This window comes from Moschus berezovskii, chromosome 10 (assembly GCF_049115385.1).
Source record: "Moschus berezovskii isolate FMDL1 chromosome 10, NW_MosBer_1.0, whole genome shotgun sequence".
In the NCBI taxonomy this organism is placed as follows: Eukaryota; Metazoa; Chordata; class Mammalia; order Artiodactyla; family Moschidae; genus Moschus; species Moschus berezovskii.
In genome coordinates, this window is record NC_142469.1 from 66,718,069 (window position 1) to 66,736,551 (window position 18,483).

Here is an 18,483-nt window from a genome sequence, read left to right on the forward strand (position 1 = left end):
CTACCAACTTCCTGCAAAAAAGACCGAACACTTATTCACATCTCCAAACCTCGTTTTCTCCTCTGCAAACTCAGAACAGAGAAGACTCAGGAGCCATTTGGGCTTGAAGCATAGACCAGCCCCTGCCACTGCTGAGCTCCCTTCTGCAACATCCCAGGCAGTTATCCAGGATAGTGTTCTCCAGAGAGACAGAACCAATAGGAGATTTTGTTAGCAAGTCAGATACAGGTTGACTGATTGATAGACTGGATGATTTGTTGGTATTGGTGCATACAATTATGGAGGCTAAGAAATTTCACAATCTAGACCTTTTGTTAGCTGGAGGCCCAGGGAAGCCAGTGGTATGGTTTTGAGAACTATAGAGTCAGTGATGTAAGTCCCAGTCCAAGGGAGAAGACTGACATTCCAGCTCAAGTAGAGAAAGCAAATTTATCCTTCCTCAAACTTTTTATTCTGTGCAGGCTCTCAACAAATTGGCTGCTGGTCCATCACACTGGGAGGGCAATCTGCTTTACTCAAAGAGTACAGGAGAAACCAAGAGGGAGGGAATGAACGTGAGGCAGGAGCCAGTCCATGAAGGCTCCACGTGCAGGTTAAGGAGTGTGGATTTTGTGCCTTTGGAACAAACTGATTCTGATAACCTGAAACCTTTGTTACAAGGTGTGTGGCCAGAGATAGGAGAGTCTGGCCATGAGATGGAGGATGGAGGAGCTAAGTGTCTCCTGCTTTGGGAATTCACCCCACCTTTATGATTCTCAGAACTCAGACAATAACAACCAGCCAACCAGCCTCACAGATTGGAGTTAGTGGACATCACAGCCATCTGTGCCTCACTGTTCTATAAGAAGTGTTCAGTGCCTTCTGCTGGATGGCTCGGGACCACTGGGAGGGTAGGGTGCAGGAGGAAGTGGTGCCAACTCCAGTCTCTCCTCTGGAGGTCAGTAATGAGATCCCACCAGCACCTGTTGGCCCACAGTCATGGCATCACCACTGATGATCTGTGAGTCCAACAGAAGGATAAAGTCATGCAGTGCCAGTGTTCACCAGCGCTGTCATCAATATTTTATGTCATAGCATGTAGGTACGAAGATGCAGCTGCTTCATCCCCAAGAAATGAGCTGATGAGACGAAGAAAACAAAAAGCTCCCCTCCCACCTCCCGTGTACAAACAAGAAGTATGATGAGCCCAGGCTGCGGGCAGAGCTCCCAGGCTGCTCTGGACCCATGTTCAAGGGTCCAAACTGCTGCTGCTGCAGAGTCGGCTGCTGGCCGGGACGGTAGTACATCCCACTTCCCCTCCCTTCAGGTGGAAGCTCTGGCCCCTAGATTTTCTCTGATGGAATAGAGTGCCTCCCTGGTGTACGCAGAGCATCAGATCAGCTTCAGGAAGTGTGGCCAAGTAGGGCAGCGAGAGGCTGACCCCAGAGGTCAGGGGGCCCAGCTGGGGATTTCTGATGCACGGCCACTGCCTGACCAGGGGTTCCACAGGGGATGGTTCTGAGTTTTTCCTGCAGTTTGAGCTCACATACATACAACTTTTATTTCGCATATGCCAGCTCTCTCCTGGGTTTTTTTCGGATCCCAGGCATGGATTATTTTTTCATAATAGATGAAAGTTCTAGAAGCATGTTCTGAAACAAAACGAACAAAATAGACTCAGAAGGGCTAGTAAAAGTTAGTCCTGCCCACCCATCCAAGACTCTGTGTGTGTCACAAATACCCCAGCTCCAAACAAATCCCTCAACAGTAGTCCCCTCCCCACATCACCCCAGAGAAGAATGTCCGGGTAAGAGGTTCTGTTCCCTGACAGCGCTGCAGCATAAGATCTGAATCCCACCTGCCATCTCCTCCTCCTCTTCCCGTTGAGCTTGTTGCGTCCAAAATCCAGGTCTAAAACTAAAAGACCAACCTTTTCCTAATCGCCATCTTTGTCCCCTCCACAACTAACCAGAGTTCCTGACTTTGCAATAATGTGGAATGGGAACATGGATCCAAATGTAGATGATTCATTTTGTAATAATCTATCCTAAAAATATGCTACACTTAGGCTGACTGTAATGCAGGAGACCTGGGTTTGATCCCTGGGTCGGGAAGATCTCCTGGAGAAGGGAATGGCTACCCACTCCAGTATTCTTGCCTGGGGAATTCCATGGACAGAGGAGCCTGGAGGGCTACAGTCCATGGCTCACAAAGAGTTGGATATGACTGAATGACTATCACTTTCACTTTCACAGGGAGAGCAGGAAGCAGTAATGGGAGAAGGAACCCACTGGGTTGGGTCAGACATAGGGTAAAATTCCAGCTCATTCACTCATTCAATAAATACTCATTTATGTTCCTGCTATGTCCCAAAGACTGTGGTTTACAACATCCTAATTGCATGACTTGGACAAGTCATCTACTTCCTTATTCTTAAATGGGAATAATCACAGGGTCACAATGAGGAAACACATGGCAGTGTCTAGACCAGAATCAGGGACTCCATAAAATGGGAGACTCTCCCTCTTCTTTAGATTCTTTGGCAACTGATATATTATGGAAAACTTCTCTAGTAAAAGGTTCAATAAATTATAACCATCAACCCTCCAAACATCCATCTGATTACCCATGTTGATACTGCTGTGTCAAAAGAGACCTTCTCAAATGAGGCAAAGAACCTAGAAGTCACAGAGATTTTAGACTTAGTGCAATATTAGAAGTTTAAAGACACCATACACAGCGGTAAGAAATAAGCAGACTAGGAGAAAATCTTACAATACGTATATTGACAAGGCATTAATATAATACCATAAAGAGCTCCTAGAAACCAGAGGGGAAAAAAATATCTCAACAGAAAAATAGACAAGGATAATTCAAGATAGAAATACAGATGGCTAATAAACATAGGAACAACTTTACTAGTGATCATGGAAATTTAAAGTAAAACAAAGGGAAACATTTCTAGTTCATCAGACTGAGGGTGGGGACAGGTAATGTCTGAGGGTGAAGAAAAAGTGCTAATGTGCTGGAAAGAGGATAAATTGGCATAGTCTTTCCTGAGCAAAAATTGGCAGCATCTATCTAAATGTAAAATAGACATGCCTGTTAAAACCAATAATTCCACTTCTAGGTACCTATCAAAGAATGTATGAAACATTCATTGCAACGTTGTTTGCAGTAGAAAAAAGTTAGAATGGCTAAGTTGTCACTTATGGTTCACCTATCTCATGGGAAAGCATGAGGCATATACAACTGATGCATCTCCACGGGTACTGAAGTGAAGAGTCCTAAGACATCTCATCACTTAAGCAAAAGCAAATGGCAGAGACATCTCTATAGCAGGATCACATTTATATTTTTGAAAACATATAACAAATATGTGTGGACATATATCTGTACTCCAAGACAGATGATGAATGCAGTGAGGGAGGTAGGGGAACACAGCCTGTGCTGTTCACAGTGATGGCCTTTGGTGGAGGGAAATGGGAATTGAGTCCAGGTGAGAGTGAGAGATGAGCCCTCACATAGTCAGGTTCACATTTTACTCGGTGTTCTTTTATACTGATTGAATGTTTTTCAATGAACATGTATAACTTTAATTTGAAAACTAAGAAAAAAGAAAAAGACTCTTCTTTCAAACCATTAATAGTAGTACCCCTGGAGTGAGTCACACTCCCCTCTTACCTGAGCACTATGTAAGCCTCCGAGCTGGTCTCTCTGACTGCACTCTTACCCCCTGTCTTGGGCCATTTGGGCGGCTATAAAAAAATACCCTAAAGTGGGGAGAAATGTAGGGACTTCCCTGGTGGTCCAGTGATTAATAATCCACCTTCCAGTGCAAGGAACATGAATTTGATCTCGGGTTCAGCAACTAAGAACCCACATGCCTGCCTCAGGGCAACTAAGCTCACACGCAGCAACTACTGAGCCTGCGTGCCACAGCTGGAGAGAAGCCCAAGGGCACAATTGTTTGTCCTTTAACGGACCGGCACTTGGTGGTCCAGGGTCGACCGATGAGAAAGCAAAGCCCAAGTGCACAACTGTTGGTCCTTTAATGGACCGGAACCTGGTGGTCCAGAGTTGACCGATGAGAAAGCAAAGCCCAAGGGCACAACTGTTGGTCCTTTAATGGCCCGGAACCTGGTGGTCCAGAGTCGACCGATGAGAAAGCAAAGCCCAAGGGCACAACTGTTGGTCCTTTAATGGACCGGAACCTGGTGGTCCAGAGTCGACCGATGAGAAAGCAAAGCCCAAGGGCACAACAGTTGGTCCTTTAATGGCCCGGAACCTGGTGGTCCAGAGTCGACCGATGAGAAAGCAAAGGAGACAGAAAGAGGCTGATACTCCTTGGTTTACGCAGAAAGCCAATAAAGCCCCTGGCACGGGCTTGCTCTGTTCAGGCGCCCTCTCGATGGGGTTAAGGCACAGAGTGCCTTCTCGAGAGGGTCTTAGAAGCCCGGGCAGGAAAGTGAACACAGAGAGCCTCTACGCTCCAGGAATTAGTCTGAAAAAGACAGAGAGAGGGAGGGGGAAAGAGAGAGGGAACGCAAGACATGGGGACCAAAGCTCTGATGGAGCAAAGGCGTTTTATTTAACATTGGCTTCCCTGGTGGCTCAGAGGTTAAAGCGTCTGCCTCCAATGCGGGAGACCCGGGTTCGATCCCTGGGTCGGGAAGATCCCCTGGAGAAGGAAATGGTAACCCACTCCAGTATTCTTGCCTGGAGAATCCCATGGACGGAGAAGCCTGGTAGGCTACAGTCCACGGGGTCGCAAAGAGTCGGACACGACTGAGCGACGGAACAGAAGGTATTTATACTATCTTACAAGATAGCTACTTTCAGCAGAGATAAAATCAAAACTTACAAGTTATCAAGGAAACATGAGGTCATCCATATGAAAGAGAGTTGTAAATAGTCACTTTTACCATATAGTTCATAAAAAGGAAGAGGGTACTTATCACCTTATAGAAAAACTAATGAAGGAAATGCCTGGATTCCTCAACCCCCAGGAGAGGTTTGCCTCTCCTCTTAATTCCTGAATATTCATGAATTAATAAGGAACAGACATTTCCTGACAGATCCAAAACAGCATACAGGAAACCTCCTATTGGATGTTGCCTGACACACAATGAAAGATCCTGAGTGACTAATGCAGCCAAAAATAAATAAATATTTAAAAACAAAATAGAAATGTATTGCTCATATTTCTGGAGACTGGGGATTCTAAGACAAAGGCACTTGTAGATTCAGCGTCTGGTGTGCGCCTCCTTCCTGGCTCATAGACAGTCATCTTTTCATTGTACCCTCACATGATGGATGGGCTAGGGAACTATCTGATGCCCTCTTTAAAAGGGCACTAATCCCGTTCGAAAGGGCTCCATCCTTATGACCTAATCACCTCCCAAATGTCCCAGTTTCAAATACCACTGCACTGGGGGATAAGCTTTCAACATATGAATTTGGGGGAGACAAACATTCAGACCACAGCATCTGTACAACAGACTCATCAGAAACAGTGATTTTAAAAATATCATGGGCTTCCATGGTAGTCCACTGATTAAGAATTTACCTGCCAATTCAGCGGACATGGGTTCAATCCCTGGTCTGGGAACTAAGATCCCATAAGCCCTGCAGCAACAAAGGCCATGTGCCACAACTACTGAAGCCCATGTGCTCAAGAGCCCATGCTCTGCAACAAGAGAAACCACTGCAATGAGAAGCCTGCACACCACAACTCTCCACAACTAGAGGAAGCCCACGCACAGCAACAAAGACCTTGTGCAACCAAAAATAAATAAATTAATTAAATATATATATATATATATATGTATCAGACCACCACCATTCCTGTGCCATCCCACTCAAATTCCTTTCCATGGCCTTTAAAGCCTGACATATCAGCTCTTGCCCATTCCAACCTCATCATCCCTAACTCTCCCCTCCATGATCACGGCCCAAGAGTGCTCCCTGGGACCTTAGCTCACAGCTCACACCATCAGTCACGCTGAGGTCCTTGGGCAGGTGGGGCAACACAGGCAGAGGGACTAGTAAGTATAAAGGTCTTCAGCACCGTGGAGCTACAGGAGAGTGCTCTTTATCATCACTTTAACATCACAAAAGATCAGAGGTGTTCACAGGGCAATCTTCTTCCTAAGGCCAAAATCTTCCTGCTCTACAGTGGAAGTCCATATTGGAATCACTGGGGAGCTTTAAAAATATTGGTACTCAGGCTCTTTCTGCAGAGGTTCTTATTACACCATTTTTCAAAAGTTCCCTGCAGATTTAAAGTGGAATTGGGCATGAGAATGACTAATTCATAGCACCTGACAAGTGAAGGCTTTCATTTCGTACCCTCTCCATTACAGAGGGGAGCATGGGTTCCTAAAACTCAACCAGCCTTCCTCCCCATGCTCACTGGGCCAGACTAAAAGGACTAAAAGTCTGCTCTCCATGCCCAGTGAACTCCATCGTTAAAGAATCAAACTTGATAGAAACCTATTCAATAACCAACAGGCTTAGACTCGAAGAAACTGCAGGATTTGAGTGGTGATAGCAAGGAAAATGTCTTGGAGTATAAATCTTGGCTCTTTCAGGTTTTCCTGACCTTTTAAAATGAAGTGGATTTCTTTTGCAGGACAGTTCTCTGCAAGGGGAATGTGTGGCAAAGAAACTGTGGTCTCTACTTGACCTCATTTCATTCTGAAACACCAACTGCTACAATCAGAATGTATCTGATTGACCCTGAAAAATTCACTTCTCTGGGACCTAATACAGTGTCAAAAACTGTTTATAGTCCATATATTGAAAGTGGATGCTCACAATCCTTTGCTTGATGAACTAATGTCTTTCTTTTTTTGGCCGCACGACGAGGCATGTGGGACCGAATTTCCCCACCAGGGATCGAACCTCTGCCCTGCACTGGAAGGTGGAGTCTTGACCATTGGCTGCTGGGGAAGTCCCAACTGCTCTAATTTCTCAGGAAAGCTCCCTCTATTTGCAGTAAATATGATGTGTCAGCCACAGTGCTCTGGAGTTGACAGCTGTGACCTCAATCTCCCAGTCTCCCTACCATTTGGGGAGTGCAGTGGCCTGTCAACTCTGAAAGAGGCTTGGGGGAAAGTGACCATGAGTAGGAAAGTTCTGTAACCAAAGGCATTATTTCTAATTCCTAGAAACATAAAGAAAGAGGAAGATGAAAACAGAAAGAGGGCCTGTCACCCTCATCATCTTTTCTCCAAGCCCTGCAGCATGGCCTGTCTCTCCCAAAAGATAATCTGAGATGAAGCCGTGATTCCCTCAGTTCTCTGCCAATACAAAGGCTTCTCTTGCATGGAAGGAGGTACAAGAGAGAGAAAATTATGAAAACTGTCATACTGACTTCACAAATGCAGATAGGAAGCAGAAGCCACTGGCAAGATTACTCTAAGATGGTGAATCTCAACCCTGGTGGCACATTGCAATCACCAAGGGAATTTTAAAAACACTGATCCTGCATCCCATCTCCAGAGCTTCTGGTTTAATTGGAATTGGATGGGTCCTGGGCTGGAGATTTTTCTTTTTTAAGCACCAGATGACTAACTCAAGCCAGAGTTGAAAACCCTCCCATAGTGTGGCATAGGGTTCCAAGCACCCATACAATGATCCTAAATATAATCAACCTCCTGAGAAGATGGCTGGTCACTGACAAGAAATGAGTATAAGTTTGAAAAAAAAAGCATTGGGAAAAAGTCTAGGTAGGATGATTCCTTCTCAAGGTAAGGCATTAGTACAGTAACAAAATATCTCTAAATTCATAGAAGATATGAAACTGGGGTAGAGGGATTCAATTATTATTAACACAAAGAATGAAACAAAGGAAAAAGCAAGTGTGTGGGCTCAACAAACCAAATCAGCTGAGAAGTTCCCCTGTTAACATGGGGGATTTTTCTTTTTAATGGGAAAAAAAAGTTCTTAGAAGCAAGCAGTGGGTAAAACATGAGTCACTCTTTTTTCCAGAATCGAGAAGAATCCACAGTAAATATCCATTGTGCCCTATGATAGCCAGGGAATGTTTATTCCATTGTGGCTTTTCAGAGAACAGAATTAAAATCAATACAATATTGATTTTAGTCTTTGTGGAATATGTCACAAATGTTTGTATATGACTTTTAAATGCCAGAATTATTAAAACAATGGAGCACACCCTCCTTCCTTAGTGAGACAAGGGCAACTCAAGGTTACAAATGATCCCTCCTCTGATTTATATTTTCCATATTATGTTATAAAGAGCTTTCTAAAGGGCAACTCCATTCCAAGCACTCCTCTCTTATACATTATCTAGCACTATGTGTTCTCCATTGCCTCCCTGCAAAGCTTCCATGCCTGCTTCTCCAGTCTTCTTTATCTCTGAAGTTTTCCTTACTACCCTGTGCTCCAGACACACATGGCCCCCAGACAGCTCTGCTTTATCCCACCTCTCAGCTTTTGTCCGTGTCCTCCTTGTACTGAGATAGCCTTCTTCCATGTACCCCAGTTCTCCCAGGTCTAGAGAAAATCATCTCTCTCAAGACTCAGTTCAAAAGTAACTTCAACTATAAAGCTTTTCCTGACCTATCTGTAAAGAACTGACCTCTCTCTCTTTTGCCCACCACTCCCTCTAATGTGCACACTTACCCTTGACCATTTATATGTTTACCTGATTTCCCATCCAGACTCAGAGCGCTTTGATGGCAGAGATGGTGGTTTATTTATATACCAGCAATGAATTTATATATAATTGATAGAAAGTTTTCAATAAGCTTATTTTATGAGTTGAGCTTAACATGTACTGAATGAATTTAACTCTCCATAAATTAACCTCCCTCTCCTCCTCTCCCTCTCTCTCAACACACACATATACACACAAAGGAGGGAAGAGAAGGCGAATAAGGGACCAGAAGGGGACACCTCTTGTGAAAGTTCCATGATCAGTCAGGTTGTCTGACCCTACTTACCATGGATGTTCTTCGCCCAGGGGCTGAAGGCAGAAGTGAGGGGCTGTTTTCCCGGTGTGGAAAGCCCTGGCAAGAGCTATTTCGAGAACTGGAGCTTCCTGAGTCACTGTATAGCTGTCCCTTTTCAGAAAACAGTTTGGACAAGAAGCTGGCCTTGCGACTGCCAGGGCAAGATCTGTCTCTTGCTTCTTGGACCCTGCTGTCTCTTGTGCTGCCATCGCTGTGTCTGCAGTGACTGTGCAAGTCTGAAAGAGGTTCCCCTGAGGGTTGGAGGTCCTGGGACTGCTCCCAGGGTCTTATTGTATGTGATGGACAATGCCTAGGAGCCATCCTTGTACCTAGCCAGGAGTGAGGCCTTATATTCTGCAAGCCAAACAAAGAATGGTCTGGCTGCTGTCCTGGGTGCTGAATTCTAGCACCTTCGTCCCAGGGACACGGGCTGTGGACATGGAGCTGTCCGTTGTGCTGATTTTTCTCTGCCCAGTCTTTTTTACTATAGCAAGGGTCTACGTCAAGTTGACTGGGCTGTGGGATATGCCACGTGGTTTTAGAATTCGGCACATTGACTTGGATCACTTGCTGCTGATTGTTGGCTTGAAGTAGGGACATTTTTTCAGGGAAGGGAGAGCAAGTCATACACTGCTGGGTCACTGAATATTTTTTCAAATGCAATGGAGGTCTCCTTTCATCCTCAATGCCCTCACTGGTAGATTTGTCATAAAGTGCCCTCATGATTTTCCTGATGCCCAGATGAAATATTTCCAGTATGTTGAGAAACAAAGAGATGGCTGCAATGCTGTGCATAAAGAGCATGAAAACGGTCTTCTCTGTGGGCCTGGACACAAAGCAATCCACTGCATTGGGGCAAGGAGGTTGAGTACACTTGTAAAGAGGGTGCATTTGAAACCCATAGAGAATATATTGGCCTACCATGAACCCTACTTCCAGCATAGATCTTGTCAAGACGTGTAAGACATAAGTACGCAGCAGACATCCTTTCAGGGGGACTTTTTGGATCCTCTTCTGCTCCTCTAATTTCCTCAGTTCTCTATCCATCCTTTGCTGATCCTCCAATTCAAGCTCTGGATTCTCCATCTGGGCTCTAAGCTGTGACTTCTTCCTCTGCCTTTCCTTTTCAAAGGCCCTGAGTCTATATAGTGCATGTCCCATATATACTAGAGATGGAGAAGACACAAAAATGATCTGTAAAACCCAGAACCTGATCAAGGAGATAGGGAAAGCATCATCATAACAGACAGTGTTGCAACCTGGCTGCTGGGTGTTGCAGGCAAATGCTGACTGTTCGTCATCCCAGACATCTTCAGCAGCTACACCAAGTATCAGCATTCGGAAAATGAAGAGGATGGTCAGCCAGATTTTCCCCACCATGGTTGAATGGGAGTGAACTTCCTCTAAGATGCCACCCAATAAATTCCAGTCCCCCATGGTAAGAGATTAATGTCTGAAACATACAGAAAACACTAAGATTAATAGAATCCATGGGCATAACATATAAAAACACAATCAATATAGCAGGTCCTCTCTTCATGTCAATAAAACAATGAAGGATTTTCCAGCCCTAATACTTATGGTTCATGCTTGCTGAAATATTTCTAAGGAATAGGTTTTGGAAAAAATACTAAAGACCTTCCCCAGTCCAACCCAATTCCTTCCTATCCTCTTCTCTCCTACACAAAGTTGACTGTCATTATAGTATACTCATTGGCCATCATATTTGTACAATACATTCTATCCCATAATTTTGCTCATTTTTCTAACATATGAGATGCCATATTTACCATACATCTTGCTGCTGCTGCTGCTAAGTCACTTCAGTCATGTCAGACTCTGTGTGACCCCATAGACAGCAGCCCATCAGGCTCCCCAGTCCCTGGGATTCTCCAGGCAAGAACACTGGAGTGGGTTGCCATTTCCTTCTCCAATGTGTGAAAGTGAAAAGGGAAAGTGAAGTCACTCAGTCATGTCTGACTGGTAGCAACCCCATGGACTGCAGCCTACCAGGCTCCTCCGTCCATGGGATTTTCTAGGCAAGTACATCTTACATGATCTTAAATAAGTCTCAGCTTCTTTAGGAAGTCTTCCCCAGCCATCTCAAGTCAGAGTGATTTTCCAATTTCAGAATTCATACAACACTAGTGCTTGTATTACTCATTTCGTACCGTGCCTAAAATGAGCTGTGATAGCTGTCTTATGTTCTCTTTTCTGAAAAGGTACTCTTTTTACAGACAGCTGCTGCTGCTAAGTCGCTTCAGTCGTGTCCAACTCTGTGTGACCCCATAGATGGCAGCCCACCAGGCTCCCCTGTCCCTGGGATTCTCCCGGCAAGAATACTGGAGTGGGTTGTCATTTCCTTCTCCAATGCATGAAAGTGAAAAGTGAAAGTGAAGTCGCTCAGTCGTGTCCGACTCTTTGCGACCCCACGGACTGTAGTCTACCAGGCTCCTCCGTCCATGGAATTTTCCAGGCAAGAGTACTGGAGTGGGTTACCATTGCCTTCTCCATTTTACAGACAGAGATGCTATTTCATTTTGATCTTGACATATGAAGGCATCAATAAATAAGAGTGAACTGAATTGTATTTATTTTTAAAAACCCAGCTCTTTGACTCTATCACTGGAAAAATCACCAACAGAAAAACCAAGTAGATCCTCATTATATATTATCAATGGCTCCTACTGCAAGACTGAAAGTACAAGTAGAGAGAATAGAACTCAGCCAAATAAACCCTCAGGAACTGGCACAGGGTAGCAGTAAAGATTAAGCAGGCTCAGAAGCAGTACCAGCAATGACATATGATTAAATCTACAAAGCCATATCTGGAACAGATTTTCATGGAAGCTCTGCTTACTTAGAAGAAAAGTTAATATAAACTGCTTTGCTAGCAAGCTTGGGAGCTGCGAAAGAATCAAAGCATAGCTGACATGAATGGGTCACTGGGTTCACCTTGAAAAAAACAAGACGTTTTTCAAGGTCCAATGAGGTTAAAATACTTGAGGGTTAACAAGCTTCTAATGTGGATGACTTCCAGATATGAAAGAAACAGGAAAAACAGGTAAGTGTTGTTAAGTTAAACAGATAATAAAACAATTCTCTCCTTCCACAATTCATTTATTCAATAATGTATACCATAATTTATCATATAGGCATTGTGCCAGATACCAAGGAATTCAACAATGAACAATACATACTGCATTCAGGCTTCACAGTACTTAGTCACCAAGAATTCCTGGTAACATATAAAATGGACAGTGAAAAAGTTATGAATATCAAATCAAAATATAAGAGGAAAAAAAACACAGAATTGTTATATTTTCCCTAATTCTCTCCAGACACAAAAGTAAATTCCAGATGGAATAAAGTATTAAATGTAAAAAAACTAAACCATAGAGGTATTGAAGTAAAATGTAAGAGAATGTCCTATAATGTTGAAGTAGAGGAGGTATTTTAAGTACATCAATACCAGAAATTATAACTAGGGAAAAAATTAGATTTTACCCAACAAAAGTGAATAGCAAAAGTGGAGATGTCCAGAAGGTATTTAGGTCTAGAGAATAACAACAAAAGATGCAGACTACAGATAAATAAGCATTTTAAAATAATCATTGAATAGATTGAGATCACCTGGGGACAAAAAGTAAGCCAATAGCAGAACCCTGAGAAACAGCATGGGGAAAAAAGTCTACAAATGAAAATGAGAAATGGCCAATGAGAAAGAGGGGGAAAACTATAAGGGTGAAGTCACTGAAACCAAAGCAGGACAATGTTTCAAGGACAGAATAGTTGACAGTGTCAAACACCACTATTTAAATAAATCAGTTGAATGGTGGGATAGATCATGCTCAGGGATTAGAAAACTAAACATTTATAAAGATGTCAATTCTTTCCAAATTCATCTGTAGCTCACTGAATAAAATAAAATCCTATAGACCATATATATGTACACATATGTATACGGGATATATATACATGTGACTATATAAGTGTGGAGAGAAGACCCAGAAGGCACGCATGAGGAAGTTCATATAGGTTACTGGAGGCCTGTAGGAGAACATGAGGGTAGAAGGAAGAGCTTGAAGGCAGAGGCAAACAGATAAGGGAGAGAGACGCTTCTAAGGAAGCATGACTGATCTCATCTAGTACACACATTTATATAAATGCATACCTGTATGTGCATACATATGAATAAACATCTTTTAAAATGAAATTTTAAAAGCCGTAGGTACCTGTCAGAATCTAGAAGAGGTATAAATGAGTCTTTTCTATTTTACTCCATACACTTGTTCAAAATTCAAAAATTAAAAATGTATTCATGTCTACCACTTGCAAATAAAAATTAGATTATAAACTGTTGGACTATTGCCTCATTAACTGAAACAATAATTTACTAAGCTCTATCCTCTATAAGAGTTTCAGTCCTTTCCCATAATTATTCCTTTAATATTGTCTGGCCATTGTTCTTTATTAAAAACTAACTCCTTTAGCACTTAAAAAAAAATCTAGAGCTTCTATTTTATATAAAAACCTGAAAGTGAAAAAGCTAACTCATTTTATTAACTTATTCTCAATTTAGAAATCCTAAACTATTTAATGTTCTTTTTGCCACTATCTCTTTAAAACATAGAAATTATAATTTTTAAATAGCAAGAAAACTGGAAATAGGAAATACATGAAACAGAAAAACAATCACGCATATTAGCATGCAAGAGTGAGATACTTTAGACAAATATTTGTTTCCTCAGGTCCAAGTAATACTCTTGAATTTTCTTTCATTATCAAATAAAATATAAAGCTGGTGCTCCTTTCCTGAATTTTACTTCAAATATTACCTTTGTATCCCCACAGGAATTTCCTGTATTTCTCACAAACAAGAGATATATTTACCACTTACCTTAGGAGTAGATAAAAAAATGACTGGGCTCCAGGAACTTTCAAGTTGGACCATGTGTGGCTAATTAGTGGAACTGCTGCTGGTTGCAGATGTAAAGGCTCTGACCTGCTGGCTGTGGGGCCCAGTTCAGAATAAGCTCAGTAATTTTGATCAATGGAGTCTAACCTAGTCCTCCCCTGAGGTCAAGATGTCCTTTAGTGCTTTTAAATTTTGTTTTTTCCTAACTGGCATGAGGCTGGAGCCCCTCCTGGTGTACCATATTTGGAAATGAAAAGTGAAACAAATGAGAATTTTCCTTTTTCATTTGTGGGTGATTACAGTGATTTGAATTTCGGTGCATTTCTTTCAGTCAATTGATTGCTCTGTGAATCAATGTCACAGATCAATGGGTCACGTCCAATTTCATCAAGAGTCGCCTGAGGCGAGTCTGGCCTCACCAAATGGGAACAAGTAATAATAGAGTGACAATCAAACCCCAAGTGTTCTTGCAAATCATGTCAGGCTGAAAGGAGAAATAGCTCAAAAGGAAATTAGACATTTTCAGACCACCAAGAGGGGGCTGTGCCTGTCTGTAGATTATGTGTTCTAGCAATATTCTATTAGACTGAAACAGGCAGCTTAGGAAAAAATTCATTTTTTCCAGTAGAGAATCTGAAAACCTTAGAAACCCATATCAAAGTTTTGTAAAGTGTTTGAAATCAGAGAGGTCAAATGATTTGCCCAAGGCAAACAGAGACCAGATCTTCTAACTCCCAGCCCTGCAGAATCTTCTGGAACATCTCAAGTACATAATCTCACTTTCACCTTAGAGGAGCTGATAGCAATGGTGTCACTAGAACACAAGAATGGCTTCAAGTCACAGCTCTGAGGCACACTTCTAAGCTTGGTCTTTTCCATATAATATATAGAAAGTACATAAAATCATTGACAGTTCCTAAGTATCATCTGCCTATATATTTAAAGAAAGGATGATGATGAAAGATAGACAGGTTGAGGTGGGGAGGTTAAATTTCCATTACCCTGGCACACTAGCCTCAAGTACAAACTGACAGAATTAACTAGAGGTGAAATCACACGATGTATTAATATGTGTATTTGTATAGTATTGGGTATATTGTCCAAGAAAGCCCTTGACATTTACTCCTAAAGTTCACCTGCACAGTAATGGATTTAAAAGCTTAAATGCATTTTACCAGAATCAAAACACTAAATTCATGTTTATGAGGGTTTATAAAACAAGTCCTAGTATTAGATGCCTCAAGGGAAGGTAACACGATGAGGAAGAGGTGAGATGAATACTTCTATGTGGAATTCTCTAAATGTGTTACCTACTCAAGAAAATAAATGTTCAAGCTAGAAAGAAAAAAAATAAATGCAACCATACATCTGATTTTTTAAAAAGTCTTCAGCATATGAATCAACCCAATCTTTACTCTTGAAGACTTTGAGCAACTAGGTGAATTATCTTTAAGACAGGCATAGAGTGAATAACTCTCCAAATCTCACAGGAGTAACTGAAAAGTCCTGATGAGGTCAGTGATGTTGGCATTGCACAGCTGTGGGAAACACAGGAGCACCACTGGGTTGAGCTTCGGGTTCAGCAAAAATTAGCATACCAGAGGCTGAGGACTCACTGCCATAGAAGACAAGTTTGGTTTTTTTATTTTTTTAAAGTTCCTACTTTTAGTCATACCAAAAGTTTTGCTGAATCTGTGGAGTCACTAGTAGGCCTAAAACACACTCAGATTTGAAACAGAAGGGAACAGAAAGGTTAGAGAGAATAAACATCTCAGGGTAGACAAAGAGGCACAGGTCTACAGCCTCCGCCTTTATGAGCTCAATGGTCTCCAGTATCCACAAGCCACCGTGTTCACACCTGGTGATATAAACACCTGTGGGCAGAAGCGAGACCCCCAAGACTCGTGACTTGCTTTATTGCAGTGGTCTAGAACCAAACCTGCAATATCCCTGAGGTCTGCCTATAAACACATCACCAAGGTATAGGGTAATTCACTCAACCCCTAGCTCTTGAAACATTTTCTGCACTTGGTTTTTTTGTGTGTGGAATACTCTCTTCAAAAATGCTTACAATGTGGATCTTTGAGTGACAAGTCTTACTGCTTTTATTAAACTTTCACATGTGAATAACAATATAAATGAATATAAAATTTTAGCTCTCATACTTTAAAACTAGTTTTCTTACAGCAAGCATTGCCCTTCAGAAGAGTACGTCAGTATGATTCCTGTTCTTCACACATGATCTACTGTCTAAAAGTCTTTAGATTTTTCTTAGTATCTCTAATATTCCTAATTTCAGTATGTGTCTAGATGTGGGGTGCTTTTTGCCATTGGGCACCCTATGGCGTCTCAATCTTTAACATTTTTTCTTCTTCTGACCTTGTGTGTTACTTGAATCTTGGGACATCTACTTGTGTCCTTCATCCCACTTCTACATTCGTATTTTCTATATACCTTTTTTTGCTTCCTCTGGAAGTTTCTCAATCTGACTTTTCAACTCACTAATTCATGCATCTGTTCAGTTCAGTCGCTCACTTGTGTCCGACTCTGCAACCCCATGGACTGCAGCATCCCAGGCTTCCCAGTTCATCACCAACTCCCAGAGTCTGCTCACACTCAAGTCCATCAAGTCGGTGATGCCACCCAACCTTCTCATCCTTGGTTATCCCCTTCTCCTTCCACCTTCAATCTTTCCCAGCATCAGGGTCTCTTCGAATGAGTCAGTTCTTCACACCAGGTGGCCAGAGTATTGGAGTTTCAGCTTCAGCATCAGTCCTTCCAATGAGTATTCAGGACCGATTTACTTTAGGATCTAGTGATTTGATTTCCTTGCTGTCCAAGGGACTCTCAAGAGTCTTCTCCAACACCACAGTTCAAAACCATCAATTCTTCAGCACTCAGCTTTCTTTATAGACCAAACCTCATGTCCACACATGACTACTGGAAAAACCATAGCTTTGACTAGAAAGACCTTTGTTGGCAAAGCAGTGTTTCTGCTTTTTAATATGCTGTCTAAGTTTGTCATAGCTTTTCTTCCAAGGAGCAAGAGTCTTTTAATTTCATGGCTGCAATCACCATCTGCAGTGATTTTGGAGCCCAAAAAATAAAGTCTCTCACTGTTTCCATTGTTTCCCCATCTATTTGCATTGAAGTGACGGGACCAGATGCCATGATCTTCGTTTTCTGAATATTGAGTTTTAAGACAACTTCTTCACTCTCCTCTTTCACTTTCATCAAGAGGTTCTTTAGTTCTTCTTTGCTTTCTCCCGTAAGGGTGGTGTCATCTGCGTATCTGAGGTTATTGATATTTCTCCCAGCAATCTTGATTCCAGCTTGTGCTTAATCCAGCCCGGCATTTCACATGACGTACTCTGCATACAAGTTAAATAAGCAGGACGACAATATACAGCCTTGATGTACTCCTTTTCCTATTTGGAACCAGTCTGTTTCATGTCCGGTTCTGCTGCCTCTTGACCAGCATACAGTTTTCTCAAGAGGCAGGTCAGGTGGTCTGGTATTCCCATCTCTTGAAGAATTTTCCAGTTTGTTGTGATCCACACAGTCAAAAGCTTTGGCATAGTCAATAAAGCAGTAGATGTTTTTCTGGAACTCTCTTGCTTTTCCAATGATCCATTGGATGTTGGCAATTTGATCTCTGGTTCCTCTGCCTTTTCTAAATCCAGCTTGAACATCTGGGAAGTTCACGGTTCACCTACTGTTGCAACTTGGCTTGGAGAATTTTGAGCATTACTTTGCTAGCATGTGAGATGAGTGCAATTGTGCAGTAGTTTGAGCATTCTTTGGCATTGACTTTCTTTGGGATTGGTATGAAAACTGACCTTTTCCAGTCCTGTGGCCACTGCTCAGTTTTCCAAATTTGCTGGCATATTGACTGCAGCTCTTTCAGAGGATCATCTATGAGGATTTGAAATAGCTCAACTGGAATTCCATCACCTAGACTAGCTTTGTTTGTAGTGATGCATCTGTATCCACTCTATTTTCATTCCATTTTACCTTTATTTTAAATACTATGTTTTTGATATTTCTTATACCATACTGCCAAAATCTTTTTTGCCTTTTAGTGTTTACTGGCTTTATCTTAGATCTTTATGGTCTTATGTAATCCAGTTTGTTTTCTTGTGATTTAGTGGTATCTCTTAGTTGCTTCTTTACTTTGGCTTGTGAACCCATTCACCCAGTGGTAAGGCTTCTGAGACTGACGCTAAAGCTGAAACTGCAATACTTTGGCCACTTCATGCGACGAGTTGACTCACTGGAAAAGACTGATGCTGGGAAAGGTTGGGAGTGGGAGGAGAAGGGGACAACAGAGAATGAGATGGCCGGATGGCATCACCGACTCTGTGGACATGAGTTTGAGTGAACTCCGGGAGTTGGTGATGGACAGGGAGGCCTGGCATGCTGTGATTCATGGGGTCGCAGAGAGTCGGACACGACTGAACTGAACTGAACTGAAGGCTTCTGAGTGATAGTATGCACTGAAGGGCTGAGGGTCAACTGAGGGCTTGGCTATGCTGGGGATTGAAAGAAAGGGGAAAGGAGCAGCTTTATGGCAGACAGCCCCAGAACTATACAACCACAGTTCAT

General features: G+C 42.4%; 1 protein-coding gene across 1 annotated transcript; it reads right to left on the bottom strand.

Moving 5' to 3' along the window:
* Nucleotides 1-1,592: 1,592 nt before the first annotated feature.
* GJA10 (gap junction protein alpha 10) lies at nucleotides 1,593-10,397 on the bottom strand. The gene is made up of 2 exons (XM_055433604.2): nucleotides 8,952-10,397; nucleotides 1,593-1,631 (listed from the first exon to the last, which is right to left on the bottom strand). Exons 1-2 carry the CDS (start codon nucleotides 10,395-10,397, stop codon nucleotides 1,593-1,595), a joined length of 1,485 nt encoding a protein of 494 aa, XP_055289579.2.
* Nucleotides 10,398-18,483: the final 8,086 nt, after the last annotated feature.

Bases quoted from the DNA above. Each gene is read 5' to 3' on its own strand.
- GJA10 (XM_055433604.2), bottom strand. From the start codon at position 10,397: ATGGGGGACTGGAATTTATTGGGTGGCATCTTAGAGGAAGTTCACTCC. The intron at 1,632-8,951 runs GTAAGTAGGGTC...GTTTTGTTTCAG, and splicing joins CTGGGCGAAGAACATCCATG to AACATGCTTCTAGAACTTTC.